The 27,291-nt window shown below is 37.9% G+C and overlaps 1 protein-coding gene across 2 annotated transcripts; it reads right to left on the bottom strand.

Annotated features, from left to right (window-relative positions):
- Window positions 1-2,744: 2,744 nt before the first annotated feature.
- Window positions 2,745-27,050, bottom strand: LOC114262636 (DUF21 domain-containing protein At4g14240). Of its 2 annotated transcripts, XM_028203013.2 has the most exons (14): window positions 26,637-27,003; window positions 10,940-11,016; window positions 9,329-9,426; window positions 9,128-9,211; window positions 8,913-9,026; window positions 6,163-6,246; window positions 5,944-6,015; window positions 5,159-5,226; window positions 4,917-5,004; window positions 4,750-4,823; window positions 4,292-4,655; window positions 4,157-4,203; window positions 3,988-4,069; window positions 2,745-3,034 (listed from the first exon to the last, which is right to left on the bottom strand). In XM_028203013.2, exons 3-14 carry the CDS (start codon window positions 9,335-9,337, stop codon window positions 2,924-2,926), a joined length of 1,197 nt encoding a protein of 398 aa, XP_028058814.2. In that variant the 5' UTR covers window positions 9,338-9,426; window positions 10,940-11,016; window positions 26,637-27,003; the 3' UTR covers window positions 2,745-2,923. The 2 variants fall into 2 exon arrangements, with proteins under 2 accessions (XP_028058814.2, XP_028058813.2); XM_028203012.2 differs by lacking the exon at window positions 9,329-9,426 and having other exon boundaries at window positions 26,637-27,050.
- Between the last annotated feature and the right edge of the window lie 241 nt (window positions 27,051-27,291).

Here is a 27,291-nt window from a genome sequence, read left to right as displayed (position 1 = left end):
AGTACGTAGTGAGTCATCACCATTTGGGAGGGGAAGAGAACCAGTAATGTAGCCAGTCAAATGGCGAGCAACAATAGCAAGACTACAGGAGCGTGACCAAATCAAATAGTTAGAACCGTCCAATTTAATGGAACTAATTTGAAAAGAGGGACTGTCGTTAAGAGTAATAACACAACGCAGCCCACCCTTATCACTAATTGTATCCTTAGTCTCACCCTCGGCCACTGAAGATTAAATCCCAACAATAGAAAAAACAAATACTAGCCCAAATCCGGCAAAAACAAACTGAGGCAAATCCACAAACTTAACTTAGGGACAAAAATTACCTCTGGAGACAAAAACAGAGCCAAAACATGGGCTGGAGAGGCCAAAAACAATCAGAAACTGAGAGAAACTGTGTTGAAACTGAGGAAAATCGACAAAAACAGAGTGGAACCTTGCCAAATCATCAAAACCAGGTCTCCCAACCTTAGTACAATCCTAGTCAGCTCCCAAGGTAGAGGGAGGAAGGAAAAAATCAGCCAAAAACTAGCCCCAGTAGGGACTCGAAAAATCAATTAGTTTTTCCAAAAGATCAACAAAAATTAGAAAAACACTCAAACACTCATCAAAAAATTAAAATAAAAATTTAGGATGAAAACCCATCAAATTTTGACCATGGAGGAAATTTTTTTTTTTTTTTTTTTTCTGTGTACAGGGAAAAACAAATGAAACAAGGAACAAGAGAACAATCTTCAAGAAGGAAGATGAAGCTCTGATATCATGTTGGATTTGCATAAAAGAAAGAAAATAATGAAAAGAAGAAAAGAGAGAGAAATATTGTGTTTATTATAATTACCCTCACACACTAATACTTAACAAATGCACTATACAACTGTACAAAATAATCAAGATTGATACAAACAAAAAAACCTATTTTTCAAAATTGTTAAATTTTGAAATCAAATTTCAACAACTCACCAATCTGACACTCAACCTCTTTATAACCCTATAGAGAGAAGTGGAACTTCACATCAATGTGTTGTGAAGGTACAAGTGGAGTCCCTAGTAAGGCTACTAATAAGTCTACATGTGGGTCCAATTTTGGCAAGTAGAGTCCTTACACATCAGATAAGAGGTCTCAATAAATTAGGCATACATGGTTCAAGCAAGACAGTGCAATTTAAGGCTACTAAAATGGCAAGGATGGGTAAGAGATATGCTAAGTGGAAGAGAATGGTGAGACAACAGAGAGCCAAACTATATATCACGAGGGTGTGCATCTCTATGCTCCTATGTTGGCACAGGTACTCCTAAAAGCATATATAATGCTTTTTTTGTAGCTAATTTTAAAGAGCCCTCGAGTTTCTTCAATTTTTCAGTTTTTGCACTGTACTTTATTTCCCTTTCCTTTTTTGAGGGGCTTTTTTTATTTTTATTTTTACCTTTTCTATCACCTTAAGTGTACCATATTTGTATATTATTAGGGTTTTAAATCAAAATTCTAGGAAAGGAATGTCTTAAAAATCACTCTCTCTCCAAAATTCCTATTCCTAATACAGTAACCAACTGCACGATGTGGTATGAATTTTGAAATTGATCGTACGATTACGAGTACATTGAAAAAGTGAAGACATGAATTTTTCGAGAACAGAAGATTATGAGCCCATGTTAATAACACCAGTAACACTGATATAGTAGGAAATTTATTTCATAAGAAACCAACTGGGAACTGAGTTGATCACTCTTTGTACACTCAAAATTTCAATTGAAAAGCCAAGAAGTCAATCATTGTCAAAGGTAATAATCTCCTTTTTTTTTTTTTACTCTAAATTGTTTTATTACAGGATCTTTTTTAAATTTTTTGTTTCTTCCCTAAAACATGTAATGATTGCATGCGTTGAACTTGTGGTATGTATTGTTGATGTTGCTTACATAATTGATTGTCCAAATAAAATTCTCCAGCATTAGCTTATTCGATCTCATTAGCAAATGTGGTAGCAACAAACTTGTTACATATAACTAGCAATACCAATCAATGAATTAGCTTGAATCAACAACTGAGTTTGAGTCTGCTCCAACAGAGTGATTTTTGTTTGCTCACTAAACATTTTGAGGAACATTAGCCATAGAATCCAAACACACCCTGAAATTCAGGGAGCCATTTGCTATCTTCCACACACTGGGACAAACACAGCACTGTAAGAGACAAGGGGTGGCCTTCGAAAATGTGATATTTATTAACATTTTTTTAAGTCTCTTTCCATGGAGTTTTTGGTAGGCAGACAAGCTGATGTGTCTGCCTAGTCATCTTTCACAAACAGAGGATCCCCGTCAAGCCCATCCCCATATTCCCCAATCAGGGGCCAACATCTGTCACCCACCACACCTTGTCTCCCACATATCTCCTGCAGCAGCCTCTTTCTCTGTATATATATATATATATATATCTACATAAGACCTGTACTAGCAGAGCCTTCCCATAACTACCAAAATTCAAGTACCTCTACTCTAAAAGTGCATGAACATGGCACAACAATCGTCCCCTACAAGAATCCGGAAGTTCTGGTCATGGAAAAGGTGTTCGAGGTATATCCAAGAGCAGAGAGCGCGCCTCTATATCATATGGAGGTGTACGGTGATTCTTCTACGTTGGAATGAATAGAGTTTTGCACCTAATGTACTCTTTTTCTAGGTAATTCAATAAGTTTATGTTGTAGTCTTAAAGGCTTCTTATGTTTATGATCAGATGTTGAAAGACAATGGAGTACAACCTGACCTACAAGGTCGGTGGTAAATATCATACATGTATAGCTAGTTTTTTCGATTAAGTTTCCAAATTTACAATATATAGCACAAGCCTTGGTATTTTTGTTTGCCACAAAAAAAAAACAAAACAAAACTCTCAGGACTAACACACAACAAATTAAACAGAATTGTATATTCATCTCTTGTTATCAAGAAAAGGCTCACCGCGATTCCCTTGTAACCTCATTGAATTTGAATCTTCCTCTGTAGACTTCTTTGGGGATTGTCCATGCTTACTTTGGGTTCCCTGTGAGATTTTAATACATGGAACAAAAACAGCCTTCAGCAACTAGAATGAGTTTGATATTGAATGAAAATGTTATATCAGAGCAGCAACCATCGAAGGTAAAACCTGACAAGAAACTTTTACAAATGTAATTCCCTTCATTGCAAACTTATTTATCGGATTTTTACAAATTTATTTATCAGAATTTTACAAATGTAATTTATTTGTTTGGAGTTTTTGTGTTTATAATGAATGGGATCCAAACCCCAGCATCTGTTCAACAATTGCTCCCACATTACCACTGGGCCCAAGACAATAATTTCCTTCTTTGGATGCTTATTTATGTCCAATTCACTAAATTCATTCATTTTACTGCTATGGATCTTGAAAGATTTAAAAGCTTTATTTTGGATGAGATCAGAAAATAGCAGTGGAGTCAGAACTTGGCAAAGTCAAGCATGTTTTTTTGGCAGCCATTCACTTTTTGTGATGAAAACATCAGAATAAATCAATCCCTTGTTCATTTATTTATTTGTTTGTTTGTTTGATTATTTTATTTATTTTTAGAGGTAAGCACCTATCCCATTCAGAGATGTAAGAACTACCACTCAAATGATCAACAGGTGCTTAATACTAATGACAGAATTCAATGGTAATTAGAAGTACTGTAGATCTCTCAAATTGAGCTACTAATAGGTAGGTGTTTCTCAGTTTTATAGTTTTCCACAGTCCAAACAGATCCTAGTGGTCCTACATATTATCTGGATTGACTTTCTAGTACCAAATGAAGCCTTCTTGTCATTTTGCTGGGTCAACTTAACTTCAGAAATCCTGATAATATATTATTCCATGGAGAATAAATCATGCAGGGAATTTTATTTTTAAATGCTAAAATGTTTATTACTTTATCTAGCGATAAAGAAGAAATACAAAAGAGAAACCAGATAACAAAATTCATAAAAGAATCCACTTACTGCTCCCTTGTGGCTAGTTAACCTCCGAATCGATGGGGCACGTGCCATTGATGAAGCAGCTGCAGCTGCAGCCACACGTATCCTGCAAAATAGAAACAATATCTCATGATTATTTTCTTTTTCTCCAGCAACTGCTCAAGTTCATATAAAATCTTCAAAGTTCAAGTACCTTCTATGTACATCAACAAATTCATCTGTCTCATCTACAATCTCCTCCTGCATCGGTGACAAAATCATCGCCATACACTTCATTGTTAACTCAAGAACACATATATGAGAAGAAATGAGAAATCAAGTTAATTACCTGTAGAAGTTCTTCAAAGACATCTTCCAAGGTGATGATCCCAATTACTTCACCATCTTCAATATCCTCCGACATAGGAGGCAATCCATTTGGTGCAGCATCGTTATGTTGAGAAGAGGTTTGCCTGTTTATAATAGATGGCCTTGAAGCCTTCTCGATATCAACAACAACATTTTCTGGCTTCTCATCTTGCTTCGATAGCAGAGGGGTAGTTAATTGAGAATCCCCACTAGCAACTTTCTCTTCACTATAACTTAATGGAGGGTTTTTGTTTTTCCCTTTAAACTTCACCACAGCTGCCATATGACTGCTACCCTTTTGAAATTCATTCAATATGTCATATAGAGGCATATCAGCAGGAACCCTGGGGAGAACATTCCACATATGAACACATCAATTTCAATTCTTAATTTCTGAAAAAAGCATACATAAGCAATGTGTCAGGACAATAAGCACACCGTGGAATTCTTCGAATGGAAACAGCACTGACAGGAGTCTCTGTTTCTGGTCTTACTGTAAGAAGACTTTTTACCTAATCTCAACCAACGTAGAAAAATAGAGAAAAATATAAGGATAAAGTACTCAACATATTTAGCTTGCTGATAGTCTAGATTATAAAACCCACCAGTAAAAGTCCAATAATATTTTTTGGGTTTCCAGAATAAACAGGTACTCGACTATGACCTCGAGCAAGAATTTTTCCCATCGCTTCCCTGAGATGATATTTTGAGGGGGGGAAAAAAGATTAAAAATCTAATATGCATCTGTTTACCAGAATTTCTTCCATTGATAATTCAAGAACTTATCAGAAAGAAACACTTGATTGGAGTTCCAAACAGACTGTAAATATCAAGGAGCAGCACTAACCAGTCCAATTTTGAGTTCACATCCAAGGAAAATGTAGACTCAATGGGTGTCATAGCCTCCTCAGCAGTCTGTTCAAAAAGAAGCGGATGTTGTTTGAGATTCTGATGGCAACAATATCACTTTGTTTTAAGATTTAAGATCAATGAGCAAGTAAGATGAAAAATAGAAAAAATATAATTTGGAACTTAATGCACTCCGGAACTAATTCAGAAGCATTGAACATATCTGTAAAATCATCAGTTTTCACCTTTACCTCTATGCAGGAGTCAATGTATTTAATTTGATATTAAATACCTGAGTTGAATCGAGGACAAATTCTGAAAGCATTGCCCGAAAATTTGCACAGAAAATTTGGGGTATACAGTGAAATTTGTGAAAGTAAAACTGAATAATGAAAATATTTAGTAAAGTTAGGTAGCCAAAGCTTGGGTACAAAATCAGTTCAGAAAGTACCACGTTCAGTTCAAATTCAGTAAAAAGTCACTTCCAATTTTCATATATTTAATACTTGAAAAAAAAATGTAACCAGATGTACTAAGGATTAAATACATAGTAGTAGTACTCGCATATTTTCATCCTTTTTCATGTGCAAAGTACTACAAGACAAAACTGAAAAAAGGAACATGACATATTGTTTTGTAGTTTCAAATCAACTGCTACAATTCCTAATTCCTATTTCCACAAGATAAAAGGATGTAATTCTAGAACTTTATGTTAATGTATGGAAAGGAAAATAGACAATTGATTGACAGAATTCAAAATAACAGTGGCAGTGTCCTTCATACCTTCTCGGTTAAATCTAGCGCTCCACTAATAATCGTCGTCTCATCATGTGTTAGTTCACCACCTTTACCAGCCTAGAAATAACAATAGAACCATATTATGTTAAGAAGAAAAGGCAAGAAGAATTTGTGGCATTTTTGGCATTTTATAAACCTTTACATAGCATATCCATGTGAAAATTGTAGCATTTGTACATAAAATTATAATTGGGTTCAGTTTACCTCCTGACCATGGATGGAGACCAGAGCTTTCAACTGAGCCCGTCTAAATAGGGCATCATTATGTCCCAATACCCAATCTAGAATCTGGAATGACATATAGAGTTCAGCTAAAGCCCAAAAAGCCTTAAATATTTAAGGAGCAGAATATCAAATTGCACAGTTGATCACAATAAGAAGACTGAAAAGAAACATGATCTTCTTTCATAAATAGGTGCAGAATAGTATTCTCTCTCTCTGCCGAAAAAAGAAGTTTGGGAGAGCAGGTAGGAGAGACCTAATTACTTCTCCTTCCATTCTATTTCTTTTCTTTTTCTAGTGATAGATGTTATTTCTTTTATTTTTTTAATGTAAAGGTATATGAATAGGCTGCAAATGTAGAACTTCCATTTCTCATAATAATTCAGGATTCATAACCATACTAAGGCCTTGTTTGTCATAACCTAAAAAAAGTCAAAAAGTCACTATCCTATTTAAATCACATCATCTTATTTAAATCACATCACCTCTCTACCACATCACTTCAAACCCAACCCATACCCAACTCATATTTCATAAAAAGTCAAAAAGGGTACTTATTTGGATCATCCCAAACCACCCCTAACTGTAAATGCACCATTAATCTAAATTCAAATTCCTGTTTATTTTAACCCAGTAAAATTGAAGACATAACAAAGGAAAGGAGCACAAGTGCCAATGGATCAATTTTAAGAAGCACAGACACTAAGGGTAGGATGTTCGTGTTGACCACCGACACTCATCAGACACTTCCTAACACGTGTTGGACACTTGTCCAAAAGTGTCCCATTATTTTTAATTTTTTTAAGACATGGAGTTACACACATATCCATGGCTCCAATACACATAAAACACGTTATAGGTTTGAAGAAAATAACTTCAAATAAAATAATAAAATAAAAACAATGTAATCCCTCATGCATTAAACTGTAAGAAAATTTGTGTTATATTGCATTTTTAGTATTATTTTTTAATGAAATATTCATATATATCATAAAATAAATATATCAAAACTACATATATTCCACATCTTCCATGTGTCCCCCACAAGTCATCGCCTGATTTTTTTAAACTTGTCGTGTCAGTGTATTCGTGCCCATGCTCCTTAAGATCAATTATACAACAAATAAGAGTACACAAAACTTAAACACAATGAAATTCTTGAAAGTAGTGTTTACTCAACCCCATAAAGAATAATCTCATCTCATTCCAACTACTTGCGATCGCCTAGACAACAATTTTTCTAGCTTCAGATCTATCTAGAGCCACATCTAATGCTAATTTTTGGGCCATCCTGTCTTTTTCTTATAGCATCAATCTAAATTATTTCATTTTCCTCTACTCCTTGTGCCTTCAACTAAAAGCCTAAAACCATGTCACTGCTGCTGACCAGTCATCATTCTTCATCACACATGAGCAAACTCTCTCAAGTTTTGTTCGACTGTCACACACAGCAGCTTATCATGATCGAGTTCACTTGTGATTCTATCACTTCTTATCTTGTCACCCATCTCAATAACATTATTTGGACACAAATCTAAGGCCCAAACTGTTTGATATCATTGACCCGCCACCAGCGATGAATCAAGCCAGCTTAAGTCATCCTGAGCATGCCCCATTCACGTGACCTGCGATGGGGTGCCTCCATGCCCCATCCCAAAATTAATTGGCTAAGGCAATAATCAACACCCAAATCCCAAATTATGTTTAGGAAGCAGTGATGCATCATCTTCTCAAAGCAATAATCTCTTCTATGTATGATCAGAGAGAGAGAGACAGCATGAATCCACATAAAGAGTAGGTAGCTCCAAAACGGCCACAAAGGCAACAGCCCCACCAAGCCATTCAAGTGACAAGCAGTGAGACACCTAGGGTCTAACGCAATGTGCACAGAGAAGACCATGTAGAGCTTCTAGGACTATGCTTCCCACAATAAGAAGCTGTCAAGCATCAGTTTTTCACACTCAGCTGCATGACTTCAAAGGGACCCTTAAAACATTTCCTACTAATAGCCCTTCTCAGAGTTCTATGGCCATGTGTACATTTTGAAATGTGGTCATCTGAACTAGAAACAAGCTTCTGACATATGGTGGGCGCTCATTGGACAAGTTAGGCTCTCACCTCTTAGCCTTGAGACAGATTAATAATTGTAAGATTGTCATCCCATCAGCCATGTGATGCTCCAAGGTCAATGAGTTGTAAGCCTTCCATCAGGCAATGCCAAATAATAGATCTAGAATACTAACAATTTTTTCTTGAAAATATTTCATAAAATAATAGACAGCTCTCCAAAATGGGTGCCGTGTCCATGTTCGACGCCGCAGGGATACACGTGTCCACGTGTCCGACACACCACATGGTGTGTCAATTTTTTTAACTATTATTTTTTGTAGGACATGTTGGGGACACTTGAACACGTCTTGTATTTGGACATGCTCAGGACACCTCAGTAGGTTTTTTTTTTTTTTCCTTCCAAATTTTAGAAAGTTGATTTGGGGTCAAAGTCTAATATATGAAATAAAGAGGGAAATAGTAGAAAAATTAAGAATACACCCACATATTTATCAATGCCTCTCATATCAATGGTGTTGATACCAAATGATCCTAAATATATATTCATATACATAGTAAATAAAAATATATTTTTTTGCCGTATCCATATCTTGAGAATCATTGTATACCATGTCCGTGCTTCTTGTAATTAATCTTAGCAATCCATATATTTTGGAAATTACCTTTCCGATAGGATAAGCAATTGGATAGCAAATTATCATCAAAATGCGCACGAGCCAAACAAAATTTGCACCGACAGCAAGTCCATATCTAGTGCATATTGCTTGTGGAATAACCTGCCAACAGAAGGGTAATTTGCCAATCAAATTCCATCCACTGTATGAGTTTAAAAAGAATCAAGAATGACACTTAATAATATAATTGAAATTCAATAAACCTCTCCAAAAGCTAGAACAAAAGTCACAGATAGCACAATAGCAAGAAACTGATTGAAAAGCTTATCCAGGTATATGGGAAGGGCCTGCAGATTGCAAAGAACAAAGCAAACAACTATCAGTAAAATGCAATTATACAAGAGTAGTATAGTTGATATAAAGTTTTCAATTAAAAGTTAAAACAAAAGCTTCATAAATATTACCAAGACCATTTCATTCAAATATCTAGAGTCCAGTTAGAGAACACCCCCACTGTTGACACCATTGTTGTCAAATCTCGAATCAAATCTTGATCGTTTTGCTAAAATAATGAATCGTGAATCATAAGATTCACTCTATTTAATACAATGTATAACACATGCTTATACATATTAAAATTTTAAAAAAAAACACTGTTTAAATTGAAATAAATGTCAATATAATTATATTATATATATATAATATAATCACATATATCTAGATAACTAATTGATCTCTTTATTTTATTGAAAAAAAAAAGAAAAGAAATGGCATCATCTCATTCATTATGCACACAAAAACAAAAACAGTATTGAATCACAGAATTTTAGTGAGTCGTAGTGAATTGTAAATTGAATTACATTATCCACTCGATATTCGATTCAACAGCACGATTCAAAATTGTTTTGGTTGAAACCCATTGAATCATATAAATTGAATTGTGAATCGCATGATTCTAAGAACCATGGCTGACACTCCTTTCATCAGACAATCTCATTTTCTTGTTCTTCTTTCCTTCTCCTCCCCTTTGATTTTATTTTTATTAGGTATAAATCTCAATGCTATTACATATGCAATCTCTTTAATTTATGCTACAAAATTAAGAAAAAAGAGAAGAAAATTACACATCTGTGTTGGGGAAGGGAGGGGCATGTCTGCTTATGAATAAATAAATAAATAAAATCAATAGTAAAAAAAATTTCAGATATATATTTTATAGATATGTATATGAAAACAGTAACTTAAACTTTCTTTCTTTCTTTTTTCCTTTTTTTTTCCCCTTCTTTATCTTGTTCTCAAAAAATCAAATAATCTCATAATTAGATGCATAAATTTCAAGTTACAACACCACGCTTCATTATTCATTTGCCTTCACTTTGGAAATGTTTCTCCTTGTTCTTTTCCATTTTTTCAATCTCCATTCAGCAAAGACGGATATGCACATATGTATTTTTCATTGCAGAAGCATTTATGGGATTTTGCAAACTTAATGAAGGTTTAATAAACTTAAGAGTCATGCATTATTCATTTTTTATTATTCATTTGCTTTCACTTTGGAACTGTTTCTCCTTGTTCTTTCCCATTTTTTCAATCTTCATTCAGCAAAGGCGGATATGCACATATGTATTTTTCAATGCAGAAGCATTTATAGGATTTTGCAAACTTAGGCCTCGTTTGGGAACATGCTATTTTAGTAACTTTTTGACTTCTTATGAAAAGATGTGCAGAAAAGTAGAGAGAGTGATGTAACAACTTATAGTAAATTTTTTACTAAAACTGAAGGTTGCCAAACAAAGCCTTAATGAAGGTTTTAATAAACTTAAGAGTCATCCATTGCTTGGGGATGCTAAAAACTCAAACTTCCAAGCAATACCAATTCTAGTTTGAGAGTAGTCACTTTGTGCAAATAATGCCAAAGCTTATGTTTATCTCCTGCCCCTCCCAACACCCTTGAACAAGAACCAATGGCATGTAATGTCATTTTAGAAGAGGTATACCACATTTGCAATTTTAATTCCAGACAGTTAAGACAAAATTTCATATATTTACTAGAAACATAAATTCCATTCACTCACCTCCATAGAACATGCATTACATAGGAGCAAAGTCACAAGAAGTTGGTGTTGCTTCTGGACAACTGGAAGGATAGCAGCTGAATACAGAAAAAGACACATAATGTAAGCTCAAAGAATAACCATAGCCAGCACAAGTTTTCCTAAAGAATCATTCCAAAAATGGTAGCCTTGACAACACCTAAAGTAATATCATACAATGATGGAACAAAAACTTATTCTAGTAATGTCTTTTTTAACCTTCCTCACACTAGCACCTTCTACGTGCACAAAATTACAGCTCAAATGTGTTGTTGATCTGCTTTGATAAATGTAAGCATCTAAAACTTGACTTTGCATTTTGTATATTATTTAACGATTATGGCATCTACAATGTCTGACTACGAAATTTTAGTCCTTATATTCAATAATGTAAAATAAAAATATTTGAAAACATATTGTTGGCTGTGTTTAATGCCAAAAAATTAATATTTGTTTAAGTAGACAAAGCAAAACAAAACTTCAACATCCATAGTAATTCTTCCCTAAGCAATTAAATGTATAAGCATCCATTGTAAGTTCCTCCCTAAGCAATTTATATATAAGTATGAAGCATTTTGTATTTACTTTAGTATTTCATTAATACTTCAAAGAGATAACACGTTCAAAGGACATTACAATCACAAATCACAACTGTTCAGTCAGAAATTAAATTACCTTAAAAATGATCAATTTTTACATGAACTTAAAATTGAGATTTTCTTGCCAAATCGAGTACAAGTTTCTCGAGTATCACTATCAGTATGATTATCCAGCTTCATCATTTGGATAATCAGCTTGCAGTCACTGCATTCCAACACTGGTTTCGTCTTAATCCAAACACAATCCATTCATCATCCGTATCTTCACTAGTTCCATAGTAATCAATCCTAATCTCAAAAAGGCCTAAGCTTTCGCGCATTCAAATCATTCAAGTCGTGGAACAAGGAAGAGCAACAGTTATGTCTTATTAGAGATATTTTGTAAAAAGGAGAGGTTCTGGTTCTCTCTTAGAACGATAAGGTTTCTGGACACCTCTTGGGTTATATGAATGGCTAGTTATGCCATTTGGATTGAAAAATGCTCCAGCAGTCTTTCAAAGGAAGATGGATCTATGCTTCAAAGGAACTGAAGAATACATTGCAGTCTACATAGATGATATTCTGATTTTCTCTCCAGACGAAAAGACGCATGTAAAACATATACGATCCATGCTCGAGATTTGTCAAAAGAATGGGCTCATCCTAAGCCCAACAAAAATGAAAATTGCTGCAGTACAGATGGATTTTCTTGAACTTTGTTTAAGATTGTCAAAACAGGTTGAAGCACTTGAAGGGAAAATCCGAGCTTTGGAAACCCAGAAGTCTCCAGCACTATCAACCGACGATCTGGCAGTTTCTGGATCTTGGCCTTGATCTTATGGATTAAATCCCAATCTTGGGCATTGAGCCTCTTCTCGCCATTAGTTCAATTATGGTATTATTTTGTCGAATCAGGGTTTTTACTCCTGATGGTATGGACATAGGAATGAGGCTCGTTACTGGAGGGGTAACGAAGGATTTGGAAGCACCGGAAAGGCTGCCCTGGAGTACAGAGATGAAGATTCAGATGATTCTTTGGAGTATCATGATCCTTTGGGGTATCAACATGAAGAAGAAGAATCTGACTCCACTCTTAACATAATCGCCATGATGGAGGAAATAGAGGAAGCTTGGTATCCCGTCCATCTTGTGTCCCGTAGAACTAGAACAGCAAGGTTCCCTTGTTCTATCCGATGTAAAACTTTGTAATCGAGTCTTGTAACAAAAAGATTGAAGAAGCTTCCGCTCTCTGTAATAAATTTCTGTAAGTTTCTATCTAGTTCTTTGCTTCTTACTAGTAGATCCTGTACTTGGTATCAGAGCTAGTTAATATGGCTATTGCAGCTTAAACACTTATCAGGGTAGCAAAGGCCTCTGTTGATTGATGATTTATTCTGCTTTATTTAATGTTTAAAACTATATTTTGTTATTAGCATCCTGCCAGGGCAAAGGTAATCGTATATTAACCAAGGCAAAGGCTGTTAAAGTTTCCAAAATTATAAAAAGATATAGCATGAAATCTAAATATAGTCTATAGCGCTTTCTTTTGGTAAATTGGTAACCTAGACAGCTCAGACTAGTTAATATATTCTTACTCAGACCAGTAGGAATGCTATGTCAAATATATGGGAACAAAACATTAGAGAATGGTATGAAAAATCTGAGACTTCACGCCTGAGCTACCTTGATCTTGCCTCAACTGAAAAGCCATCCACTAAAGAACTAGCTCACAATATTGCTGTAATTTACGATCGAGTCTGTCTCTCAAGCAAAGTTAATTTGAAAGAATTTAGAAGCCAGCAAATTCAAATTCAGTCCTTGGAAACCTCAAGCAAGCAGCTTGACAAAAAGATGATACCAATTTCTGTAAGTTTCTATCTAGTTCTTTGCTTCTTACTAGTAGATCCTGTATTTGGTATCAGAGCTAGTTAATATGGCTATTGCAGTTTAAACACTTATCAGGGTAGCAAAGGCCTCTGTTGATTGATGATTTATTCTGCTTTATTTAATGTTTAAAACTATATTTTGTTATTAGCATCCTGCCAGGGCAAAGGTAATCGTATATTAACCAAGGCAAAGGCTGTTAAAGTTTCCAAAATTATAAAAAGATATAGCATGATTTCTATATTTAAGTTTCTAAAGGCAGTATAATCCTTGAAGTTAAGATTTAAGTAAAAGACACAGGCCCTATATCTGGCAGAGAGGAGTAAGTCCAGTGAAACCCTGTGGTGAACAAGAAATTTAACTGGTAAGGACTACTTGGACCTTGAAATCTAAATATAGTCTATAGCGCTTTCTTTTGGTAAATTGGTAACCTAGACAGCTCAGACTAGTTAATATATTCTTACTCAGACCAGTAGGAATGCTATGTCAAATATATGGGAACAAAACATTAGAGAATGGTATGAAAAATCTGAGACTTCACGCCTGAGCTACCTTGATCTTGCCTCAACTGAAAAGCCATCCACTAAAGAACTAGCTCACAATATTGCTGTAATTTACGATCGAGTCTGTCTCTCAAGCAAAGTTAATTTGAAAGAATTTAGAAGCCAGCAAATTCAAATTCAGTCCTTGGAAACCTCAAGCAAGCAGCTTTTTGTCAAATTCAAATTCAAATTCTCTATCTTTTTGTCAAGCTGCTTGCTTGAGGTTTCCAAGGACTGAATTTGAATTTGCTGGCTTCTAAATTCTTTCAAATTAACTTTGCTTGAGAGACAGACTCGATCGTAAATTACAGCAATATTGTGAGCTAGTTCTTTAGTGGATGGCTTTTCAGTTGAGGCAAGATCAAGGTAGCTCAGGCGTGAAGTCTCAGATTTTTCATACCATTCTCTAATGTTTTGTTCCCATATATTTGACATAGCATTCCTACTGGTCTGAGTAAGAATATATTAACTAGTCTGAGCTGTCTAGGTTACCAATTTACCAAAAGAAAGCGCTATAGACTATATTTAGATTTCAAGGTCCAAGTAGTCCTTACCAGTTAAATTTCTTGTTCACCACAGGGTTTCACTGGACTTACTTCTCTCTGCCAGATATAGGGCCTGTGTCTTTTACTTAAATCTTAACTTCAAGGATTATACTGCCTTTAGAAACTTAAATATAGAAATCATGCTATATCTTTTTATAATTTTGGAAACTTTAACAGCCTTTGCCTTGGTTAATATACGATTACCTTTGCCCTGGCAGGATGCTAATAACAAAATATAGTTTTAAACATTAAATAAAGCAGAATAAATCATCAATCAACAGAGGCCTTTGCTACCCTGACAAGTGTTTAAGCTGCAATAGCCATATTAACTAGCTCTGATACCAAATACAGGATCTACTAGTAAGAAGCAAAGAACTAGATAGAAACTTACAGAAATTTATTACAGAGAGCGGAAGCTTCTTCAATCTTTTTGTTACAAGACTCGATTACAAGGCTAGATATCAAGACAAGTTCCAAAAACTACACTTGACACTTGAAATCTAGCCTTGTAATCGAGTCTTGTAACAAAAAGATTGAAGAAGCTTCCGCTCTCTGTAATAAATTTCTGTAAGTTTCTATCTAGTTCTTTGCTTCTTACTAGTAGAACTTTGTCGGACCTGCTATCCTATGAGTGAGTATGAAGGCTTTGATGCGGTTCAATTCATCAAAATGTTACCACAAGCAACCAGACCAACTCGTGCAACTGATGGAGCCGTTGGCTATGATTTAACATCAATAGCCATATATGTCATTCCAGCCCATGCCTTTGACTTTGAATTTATACCATTGAACTCAACAGTATATGTGTTTTCTTCCAAGGCTTCAGCTGGGATGGATTCCGAGTCTACGACGCAAGTTGTTGCTCCTGTATCAAGAATTGCGTGTAGAGGGATCTTCTGCAATCCTGGAATTTCTAGTTCCACAGTGAGATTGTAGAGCATGTTTTTCTTTTTCTCTTTTAATTCTCCTCCTGCTACAACTTCTTCAATAGCAAGAACTTTTTCTGGTGGAACTTCTTCAAAATGAACATGAGCTTCAGCTGCTTCGGCCTCTAAATTCAGAAGTTCATCTTCTTTATACTTCCCTTTTCTCCTTAGTTCTCGTTCATCATCCTGTAGCTGAATAATTAACTTGAGTTCTTCAAGCTCTGTCTTGTATTGAATAGCTTCTTCCCTGAGCCTTTTCATTTCAGCTTCACACCATCGGATGTACTCTTGTTGCTCCTGTAACAATGGCTTTTGGTTGTAAGGGATTGGAGCCTTCCGAGTGATGAACGTTGTGAGGTTGAAGTAATGCTTGGCACATAGTACACATGTTAGAGCATTACATTTGTTACAAAAAGCCTTCGAGTATGAGGATAAATCTCTCTTGCACGTGGTGCATTCTGGTCTCCTGTCTTCTGGTAATGGGTTCTGTTGATCCCACTCATGTTGACAGTGGTAGATTTCTGGTGAAACCTTGATCTGTGCCCTGTATCCTCCTTCCTTCCCAAGCCAATAAGATTTATCAGCTTCTCGAAGCATATAGATTGTTTCTGTCAGACCTCCTCCAATCTGTTCAGTATCATCAAATCCTTCTGATACCGAGTAGATTGCATCTGAGTCGTCATCTCCTGGTTCTACAGACATCACATCATAGTCTTCAGGAATGCTCAGATTTTCGAATACAGCTACCCTCTTGACATTCTTCTTCTCCTTCGTGCAATCCCTGGCATAATGTCCTTCTTCCCCACATAAATAGCATTTACAATGTTTTGACTTTTGCAAATACTTTCTTTTGTCAATTCTGACATGAGAACTATGTGGCTTTCCTTTGTAGGTGGTAGCTTTTCGAACACCATACTTCTTCTCTGGTTCCTTATAGTATCCAGGGATAGGAATCTCCCTGCAGAAGTCCAGATTTCGAAGTGACTTCTGGAATGCCGCGTCCTTGCATTCAGCTTCCAGATATTTGTATGCATAAAGAATTCGAGGAACGACGCCAATTGTATTTGCTCCATGTCGTTCTGCAAATCCTTTCTTGATTCGTTCACCAAGGTCACCTGGCATTTTTGACCAAAGCTTAGAGGACAACTCTTCCCCAATGAATAATCGTCCTGACTTTGTTGCAAGATGTAGATAATCATTTAAGAACTTAATGATATCTTTTACATCCCTGCATGAAAGTCGTTCGAGATCCCGATAAGCTTCCTCTTGCATCAGGGTTGAACCTTGATAGGGGTCTTCTAGAGTAAACACAGTTCTCATCTGAGAGATGATGTTCTGTGTACCTTCATTCCCATCGCCTATGGCTACAAGATTAGCATATTCATCTGCATATCTCATTCGCCACTGCGTCCAGATTAACTTCTCTGTTTCACCAAGGAGATTCTCCATGAACAGGAGTTTATCTCTGACATCTGTAAACCCTTGAGAAGCAACATACGACCTTGTGATTGATTCCCATCTCATGAAAGTATCATCAAATTTTCCAAGAGCTTGGGGAATAACAAACATAGCTCCTGTGTGATGCATTGCTGATGGTAAATTCCACATCTCATTGTTGGCTCCGCGTCGGAAATTTGATCTTATTCCTGTATAAGAAGGTCTTTCAGGAATATTGATTGAAGGGCCATGTCCCGTTGCTGGTGGATAACCTGGGGGACCCATCATAGAATCCTGCGGAGGATTATAATGAGAGGTTACCGCTGATGATGAGGATAAAAGATAATGAGGCTGCTGCTGTTGTCGCTTTTCAATCAAAGCTTTCAACTTTGCGATTTGCGGGTATTCGGTCTCTGCTTCTTCCTCTATTTCCTCCATCATGGCGATTATGTTAAGAGTGGAGTCAGATTCTTCTTCTTCATGTTGATACCCCAAAGGATCATGATACTCCAAAGAATCATCTGAATCTTCATCTCTGTACTCCAGGGCAGCCTTTCCGGTGTCTCTGTACTCCAGGGCAGCCTTTCCGGTGCTTCCAAATCCTTCGTTACCCCTCCAGTAACGAGCCTCATTCCTATCATCGTGCCTGATGTCGCATAAATTACGACCATCTTTCTCCACCATCCTTGGTAAGGAAACCTTCTCAAAGATTATTTGAGCAATCCTGTCACCGGCACGAACTATGAATTCCTCCTGATTATGATTGAAAAGGAGTACCTTAACTTCTCCTCTGTAATCAGGATCAATTACTCCTGCGCCGACATCTATTCCATGTAGTAAAGCAAGGCCAGATCTTGGGGCAATGCGACCATAAAGACCACAGGGTATCTCCATGGCTATACCAGTAGAGATTAACGTTCTTCCATGGGCTGGAATGACATATATGGCTATTGATGTTAAATCATAGCCAACGGCTCCATCAGTTGCACGAGTTGGTCTGGTTGCTTGTGGTAACATTTTGATGAATTGAACCGCATCAAAGCCTTCATACTCACTCATAGGATAGCAGGTCCGACAAAGTTTTTCTTTCTTGTCCTTCTGCTTCTGTTTTCTTGGCTGTTGCTGAGGATGCTGAGGAGGATAGGATGATTCAGCATCAGAATTAGTTTCCGGTGGTTGCGGCGGTTGTGGTTGTGGTTTCGATTTTGATTTTGATCTCCTCCTTTCACCACCTTCCGTTCGTCGATGATACTCTTCATAGCGGGTGTCTGGATGTCGGGTACTAGCTTGTTCCAGAGTTTCCTTGAAAACATTTGGTTGTTCTTCAAAGAATAACAGTGTTTCTTGCCGATTGTGGGATTCATTCTGGATAGACTGAGTGTCATCGTCAGACTGCATCACTTCATTATCATTAGAGTCATAATGAACTGGATCTGCACGTTGAGAGGCTACATAATCTCCGAATCGCAAGCTGAAATTTCCTCCTGGTAAATTTCGGGAAACAGCAGTTGTTGGCTGTTGAGGATGTACCCTTCTGGTTGGTGGTCGTATAATCCAATTACGACCTCGTAAGACGTCAGTGGGAACTTGTTCTCCTGGGATAGCTTTGACTCCTCGAGATGTAAGAAATTCAGTTACTCCTTGAATTTCATATGCAAATCCAACGTTTGGAGTGTTAGATAATCTTCCGACTAATCCTCGAGTTATCAATAGGTTGGCTTCACCTCCTCGCCAATTCTCGTATCCCCTTGTCTGAATCACGATCTGCACATGATTGTAGAAATCTCCGATAGTCATCATAGTATTGGGAACTATGTAGACCATCTGTATCCCTCGTGTAAGATCAACCTCCATAGATGCGAAGGTTGCTTGGTCTCCCGTCCATCTTGTGTCCCGTAGAACTAGAACAGCAACGTTCCCTTGTTCTATCCGATGTAAAACTTGAAGTCGGATTTGAACTACACCGAGATGGATGTACTGCATATGGCTCCTTCGTAATTCTTCATAACTTTCTTCCTGGATGAAGGGCCTTTCGATCTGCGTTTCTCCTACGCAAAGTATGGCTTCCTCCGATCGATGAACATAAACTCGATGATGAACATCATCTCGTCTAGTCCTGTATAACACCTCAGTTGGTGCTATATTTGCTCGTTCCGCCATAGATAATTGTAATTGTACCTCTGGAGAGATCTGCTGCTCCAAGGTATTTGATGTAGAAGGACGCCCCCTTATTCGTTGAAGTGCATTTCTTGCTCTTCTCTGCAAAACATAATTTCGTCGCTGGTCCTGACGATATTCTCTGATCTGATCTTCAAACAGTGGTGCTCCAGGTGTTGCTGTTGTTGGTCGTGGTTGGTTGGTAACTCGTGGCAGGGTCACCGTCCTTGTCCTGGATGTTGAAGCCATCACGAATTTTTAAGCCTGAGTTTGTCAAGCTCCTCCTGTAGCAACTTGTTTGGATCCCGATGAACTCTGAGAAGTCCTTTTTCTTCCTTTGGCTTCTCCTTTGGTCCAAGTGAGAGATTTTTGATCTTTGCAACAAGATCGTCGGTTGATAGTGCTGGAGACTTCTGGGTTTCCAAAGCTCGGATTTTCCCTTCAAGTGCTTCAACCTGTTTTGACAATCTTAAACAAAGTTCAATTATGGTATTATTTTGTCGAATCAGGGTTTTTACTCCTGATGGTATGGACAACTTGTCAGAGGAAGTTGATAAACCAATTCCTGGTGCTTCTGTTGTTTCAGATGCTTTGAGGGCTTCTAGATACACCAAATCGTTTTGACTCATTCAACAAGTGCTTTCTTAAGCTGTTGAAGAATCCCTTCAATTGACTTTAACTGTTGCTCTTCCTTGTTCCACGACTTGCTTTCAAGGAAAACCTGAGTTAAGGAATTAATTCCTTTTTCAAGTTTCTCTATCTTTTTGTCAAGCTGCTTGCTTGAGGTTTCCAAGGACTGAATTTGAATTTGCTGGCTTCTAAATTCTTTCAAATTAACTTTGCTTGAGAGACAGACTCGATCGTAAATTACAGCAATATTGTGAGCTAGTTCTTTAGTGGATGGCTTTTCAGTTGAGGCAAGATCAAGGTAGCTCAGGCGTGAAGTCTCAGATTTTTCATACCATTCTCTAATGTTTTGTTCCCATATATTTGACATAGCATTCCTACTGGTCTGAGTAAGAATATATTAACTAGTCTGAGCTGTCTAGGTTACCAATTTACCAAAAGAAAGCGCTATAGACTATATTTAGATTTCAAGGTCCAAGTAGTCCTTACCAGTTAAATTTCTTGTTCACCACAGGGTTTCACTGGACTTACTCCTCTCTGCCAGATATAGGGCCTGTGTCTTTTACTTAAATCTTAACTTCAAGGATTATACTGCCTTTAGAAACTTAAATATAGAAATCATGCTATATCTTTTTATAATTTTGGAAACTTTAACAGCCTTTGCCTTGGTTAATATACGATTACCTTTGCCCTGGCAGGATGCTAATAACAAAATATAGTTTTAAACATTAAATAAAGCAGAATAAATCATCAATCAACAGAGGCCTTTGCTACCCTGATAAGTGTTTAAGCTGCAATAGCCATATTAACTAGCTCTGATACCAAATACAGGATCTACTAGTAAGAAGCAAAGAACTAGATAGAAACTTACAGAAATTTATTACAGAGAGCGGAAGCTTCTTCAATCTTTTTGTTACAAGACTCGATTACAAGGCTAGATTTCAAGTGTCAAGTGTAGTTTTTGGAACTTGTCTTGATGCTTGAACTTACAAACTTAAGACTCTATTTATAAACCTTAAGAGATAAGATCAGAATAAGATTGAGGATACGTGTAAGGAATTCAGTGCTTGACACGATCGCGAATCTTATCAGAAACCTTATCGTTCTAAGAGAGAACCAGAACCTCTCCTTTTACAAAATATCTCTAATAAGACATAAACAAGGGGATAAGGGATAACATTCCTTCAGCTTTTCCCAATAGTGGGTATTGATTGAAGAGGAACATTATCAAGACTGACACAGACAGACTGACATAGACACAACTGGTCAGAAGAGACGGATACAGATATGGCGAAGCAGACTAGACCCACCACGTTCTTCCACTTATTGAACATACAATAATATCAACAGATACTATAGATAACCCTTATCAGAAACGAAACACCCTCATCAGCATGACGACGTCAAATAGTTCATTGTCAATCTCCTTCAATTCACACGTTTGCTGATGGACTTCTGGTAATTTGTCTCCATACTGGTTATCAGAGGTTGCAGCTCTGGCAATGGCTTCAAGTTTGAGCTGCTGAATCTTGAGGAGCTGTTGCAGGGAAGTCCTGGCTTGGTCAATAGCATCATCTTCTTCGTTGGCAAGCTGGACTTGGATTTCTGCCATTTCATCCAAGGTAATTCCTAAGTCGTAGGTGAAACGGTCCTCGATTCGTTGCAGAAGAGACTGGTAGTGTGCAGCACGGGGATGAAATTGTGAATCAATCCAACGGCTGGATGGTTCTGTCTGAGAGAGAATGATTCTTTCTTCTCTTTGCAGCAGAGGATAAGTTCTTCGAGTTGCTGAAGGCCTGCTAGCACCTCCATATCTTCCGGTTCCACCTCGGTTGGCCATTCTGTAACAGAAAACAGTGAATAAACAAGCCTGGATAATGCATCAGCAAGAGTATTATCAGAACCATTAATGTGTTCTAATGACACTTCTATGCCTAAGCCAGTGATGTAATCCGTGAAGGCTATCCATCTAGACCGTGAAGGTTTATGATCCACTATCTTATTAAAGAAACTGATTATGGCCTGACAATCAGTTCTTAAAGTGAGCTGCTGTTTATCAAGATAATAAATCTTGAAGGATTCTAGAGAATTCATGCATGCGTAGATTTCGGCGTCAATAGTGGATTTGATTGGATTGAATTTTCCACTAGCGTATGCACAAATTTGTTCTGTAGATCGAGGATCTTTAGCAACTGGTTTCCACTTGCAGATTCCTCCCCACCCTTCCATGCATCCGTCGGTTTCAAGAATGATAGCACATTGTGATGGAGGAATTGACAGATCTGGCAGTTTCTGGATCTTAGCCTTGATCTTATGGATTAAATCCCAATCTTGGGCATTGAGCCTCTTCTCGCCATTTGGGCTGACCTTAGAATATAATGGGCTTAACATTCGGCCCAAATCCTTAATATAATGTCTGGCATAATTGAGAAGGCCCAACCAAGAGCGTAAACCCTTAGTTTCCTTAAGAGTATCATCTGGGAATTGGGCTACCTTGGTTACCACATGTGGTTGTAGCTTTATCTTTCCCTGCCCAATTGTTGATCCAAGAAAATCCATCTGTACTGCAGCAATTTTCATTTTTGTTGGGCTTAGGATGAGCCCATTCTTTTGACAAATCTCGAGCATGGATCGTATATGTTTTACATGCGTCTTTTCGTCTGGAGAGAAAACCAGAATATCATCTATGTAGACTGCAATGTATTCTTCAGTTCCTTTGAAGCATAGATCCATCTTCCTTTGAAAGACTGCTGGAGCATTTTTCAATCCAAATGGCATAACTAGCCATTCATATAACCCAAGAGGTGTCCAGAAAGCAGTCCATTCAATAGAATCAGGGTGCATGGCAACCTGATGAAATCCACTTTTTAAGTCAAACTTGGAATAAATACGGCTATGGCTCACCTTTGCCATTATGGTATTTATACCAGGTAGACTGTATTGATCCTTATGGGTGTTGTCATTCAGCCTTTTATAATTGCACACCATTCTTTCTTTGCCACGCTTTTCTTCCTTCGTGACTGGATCAATGTATGTACCAGAGTTTACAATGAACGCAGTGGTTCGATGTCGACTCTGGCTTGGTCGGATTACCTTAAGTTGTAGAAGCTGCTCAATATGTTTCTTGAAACTCTCCTTCATCGCTGGAGTTATGTGCTTCATTGGCCTGTCATTGATTATGAAATCAGGATTCTTCAGGTCCAATTTACAGGTAATCTGATTGTGTGACCAATATTTCATAGGGTCTTCGCCTATGATTCCACAAGTCTTGAGCTGCTCCATTAATTTCTCAAAGTGTTGCTCAAAATGAGGACTGATTTTGGTGGAATGAAAAAGCCATTCTGATGAAGGCTCATAATAATGATCCACTGTAAAATCTTCCTCTTCTTCAAGACCTTCCAGAAGATTTACCGATTGACGGGTCTGAATTGTTATTACATTCTTGTAGAATGTAACATTGTCTCCTTCGATCCGTACGCCTCCATACATTGCTCGAATGAAGTTGCACCCGATAATCATCTGGATTCTTCCTCCAAGGTGGAATGGGAAGCTGTATGTATAAGGGATTCGAAACCAATTATCCCCTATATACATTTTTCCACCCTTCAATTTGATAACTCGAGGATTAGTCGGAAGATTATCTAACACTCCAAACGTTGGATTTGCATATGAAATTCAAGGAGTAACTGAATTTCTTACATCTCGAGGAGTCAAAGCTATCCCAGGAGAACAAGTTCCCACTGACGTCTTACGAGGTCGTAATTGGATTATACGACCACCAACCAGAAGGGTACATCCTCAACAGCCAACAACTGCTGTTTCCCGAAATTTACCAGGAGGAAATTTCAGCTTGCGATTCGGAGATTATGTAGCCTCTCAACGTGCAGATCCAGTTCATTATGACTCTAATGATAATGAAGTGATGCAGTCTGACGATGACACTCAGTCTATCCAGAATGAATCCCACAATCGGCAAGAAACACTGTTATTCTTTGAAGAACAACCAAATGTTTTCAAGGAAACTCTGGAACAAGCTAGTACCCGACATCCAGACACCCGCTATGAAGAGTATCATCGACGAACGGAAGGTGGTGAAAGGAGGAGATCAAAATCAAAATCGAAACCACAACCACAACCGCCGCAACCACCGGAAACTAATTCTGATGCTGAATCATCCTATCCTCCTCAGCATCCTCAGCAACAGCCAAGAAAACAGAAGCAGAAGGACAAGAAAGAAAAACTTTGTCGGACCTGCTATCCTATGAGTGAGTATGAAGGCTTTGATGCGGTTCAATTCATCAAAATGTTACCACAAGCAACCAGACCAACTCGTGCAACTGATGGAGCCGTTGGCTATGATTTAACATCAATAGCCATATATGTTATTCCAGCCCATGGAAGAACGTTAATCTCTACTGGTATAGCCATGGAGATACCCTGTGGTCTTTATGGTCGCATTGCCCCAAGATCTGGCCTTGCTTTACTACATGGAATAGATGTCGGCGCAGGAGTAATTGATCCTGATTACAGAGGAGAAGTTAAGGTCCTCCTTTTCAATCATAATCATGCATGAATTCTCTAGAATCCTTCAAGATTTATTATCTTGATAAACAGCAGCTCACTTTAAGAACTGATTGTCAGGCCATAATCAGTTTCTTTAATAAGACAGTGGATCATAAACCTTCACGGTCTAGATGGATAGCCTTCACAGATTACATCACTGGCTTAGGCATAGAAGTGTCATTAGAACACATTAATGGTTCTGATAATACTCTTGCTGATGCATTATCCAGGCTTGTTTATTCACTGTTTTCTGTTACAGAATGGCCAACCGAGGTGGAACCGGAAGATATGGAGGTGCTAGCAGGCCTTCAGCAACTCGAAGAACTTATCCTCTGCTGCAAAGAGAAGAAAGAATCATTCTCTCTCAGACAGAACCATCCAGCCGTTGGATTGATTCACAATTTCATCCCCGTGCTGCACACTACCAGTCTCTTCTGCAACGAATCGAGGACCGTTTCACCTACGACTCAGGAATTACCTTGGATGAAATGGCAGAAATCCAAGTCCAGCTTGCCAACGAAGAAGATGATGCTATTGACCTTATGGCCTGACAATCAGTTCTTAAAGTGAGCTGCTGTTTATCAAGATAATAAATCTTGAAGGATTCTAGAGAATTCATGCATGCGTAGATTTCGGCGTCAATAGTGGATTTGATTGGATTGAATTTTCCACTAGCGTATGCACAAATTTGTTCTGTAGATCGAGGATCTTTAGCAGTTGGTTTCCACTTGCAGATTCCTCCCCACCCTTCCATGCATCCGTCGGTTTCAAGAATGATAGCACATTGTGATGGAGGAATTGACTTCTCAGAGTTCATCGGGATCCAAACAAGTTGCTACAGGAGGAGCTTGACAAACTCAGGCTTAAAAATTCGTGATGGCTTCAACATCCAGGACAAGGACGGTGACCCTGCCACGAGTTACCAACCAACCACGACCAACAACAGCAACACCTGGAGCACCACTGTTTGAAGATCAGATCAGAGAATATCGTCAGGACCAGCGACGAAATTATGTTTTGCAGAGAAGAGCAAGAAAAGCACTTCAACGAATAAGGGGGCGTCCTTCTACATCAAATACCTTGTTGCTTGTGGTAACATTTTGATGAATTGAACCGCATCAAAGCCTTCATACTCACTTATAGGATAGCAGGTCCGACAAAGTTTTCAAAGAATAACAGTGTTTCTTGCCGATTGTGGGATTCATTCTGGATAGACTGAGTGTCATCGTCAGACTGCATCACTTCATTATCATTAGAGTCATAATGAACTGGATCTGCACGTTGAGAGGCTACATAATCTCCGAATCGCAAGCTGAAATTTCCTCCTGGTAAATTTCGGGAAACAGCAGTTGTTGGCTGTTGAGGATGTACCCTTCTGGTTGGTGGTTGTATAATCCAATTACGACCTCGTAAGACGTCAGTGGGAACTTGTTCTCCTGGGATAGCTTTGACTCCTCGAGATGTAAGAAATTCAGTTACTCCTTGAATTTCATATGCAAATCCAACGTTTGGAGTGTTAGATAATCAAACCCTTGAGAAGCAACATACGACCTTGTGATTGATTCCCATCTCATGAAAGTATCATCAAATTTTCCAAGAGCTTGGGGAATAACAAACATAGCTTCTGTGTGATGCATTGCTGATGGTAAATTCCACATCTCATTGTTGGCTCCGCGTCGGAAATTTGATCTTATTCCTGTATAAGAAGGTCTTTCAGGAATATTGATTGAAGGGCCATGTCCCGTTGCTGGTGGATAACCTGGGGGACCCATCATAGAATCCTGCGGAGGATTATAATGAGAGGTTACCGCTGATGATGAGGATAAAAGATAATGAGGCTGCTGCTGTTGTCGCTTTTCAATCAAAGCTTTCAACTTTGCGATTTGCGGGTATTCGGTCTCTGCTTCTTCCTCTATTTCCTCCATCATGGCGATTATGTTAAGAGTGGAGTCAGATTCTTCAGCAGGACATGAATAGTTACTGAATTCATCAATAAATCTTAGATATCAGTCAGAAATTAAATTACTCAAATACCTCAAAAACAATCCATTCGTACTCAAACAACTTAAACGTGATATTTTCTTGCCGAATCGAGTACAAGTTTGTCAAGTATCACTATCCCTATGATTATTCAGCTTCACCATATGGATAATCAGCTAGTATTAGTAATCACCACCACACTCCAACTCTCCTTTGGTCTTAATCCAAACACAGTCCACTCATCAAGCAAGTCTTCACTAATTCCACAACAATCGATCCACGACATCTACTTAAATCTAAAAAACTCCTAAGCTTTCGTTTCGCGCATTCAAATCAATCCGCACGTTATGAATAGGTACTGAATTCATCAATAAATCTTAGATATATGCATTTACAGATAGAATACTTGTATGAATCAATAGAATTGGGGAATCGTTTACCTGCTTGCTTCTTCTCGGTGGATGTGCCGCTGCGCTGGAGGATCTCGAGCTCGACGAGGCCGAGAGACATGAGGCCGAGTGTGAGGCCGGACATAATTCCAGCGAAGAGGACGAGAAAGCATGAGATTCCGACGTATACGAACCACCAAACCGATCCGAACTCCATCCCTTCCGATTCCGCCGCCCCCAACCCTCTCGCCGCCATTAGAGCCACCGCCGCCGCATTTATCAGCTGCATCGCCCCTCTCTCTCTCTCTCTCTCTCTCTGTTTAATCGGATTCGCAGCTTGAGAGTTGGAGAGAGTTGGAGAGAGTTGAGACCGACTGATGAGTCGTCTATTTGCGCTGAAGATAAAGGTCAGACTCACAAATAACCCATGCCAAGGAGTTAGGCCTTAGAGCATCTCCAAAAAGGGTTAAATATTGCTATAAAGTTTATATTTTATTTTGTCTATCAACTATTTTATGTTTTTACTCTAATCATGCTCTTTATTTTAGTTATTTATCCAAATACTATTAATTTTATAGAATGCCACGTCAACAACAAAGATGGAGGGAAATGATTCTAATGATTGAATACATTTTGCTTAGCGTTGAAGGCTAGCTACATGTAGCTAGTGAATATGAGTTGAGCCAAAATGCCTAATCATATGCCT

The sequence above is a fragment of the Camellia sinensis genome, chromosome 6 (assembly GCF_055761805.1).
Source record: "Camellia sinensis isolate YWXY chromosome 6, ASM5576180v1, whole genome shotgun sequence".
Taxonomy (NCBI): domain Eukaryota; kingdom Viridiplantae; phylum Streptophyta; class Magnoliopsida; order Ericales; family Theaceae; genus Camellia; species Camellia sinensis.
Note: the sequence above shows the minus strand (reverse complement) of the source record. Positions and strands in the feature narration are given on the sequence as shown.

Excerpts from the sequence above, each read along its gene's own strand:
- LOC114262636 (XM_028203012.2), bottom strand. The coding sequence starts at position 26,874 with ATGCAGCTGATAAATGCGGCGGCGGTGGCTCTAATGGCGGCGAGAGGG. Across the intron at positions 4,656-4,749 it reads TCCATTCGAAGAATTCCACG|GGTTCCTGCTGATATGCCTC; the intron begins GTGTGCTTATTG and ends TGTTCTCCCCAG. Across the intron at positions 3,035-3,987 it reads TAACTAGCCACAAGGGAGCA|GGAACCCAAAGTAAGCATGG; the intron begins GTAAGTGGATTC and ends AAAATCTCACAG.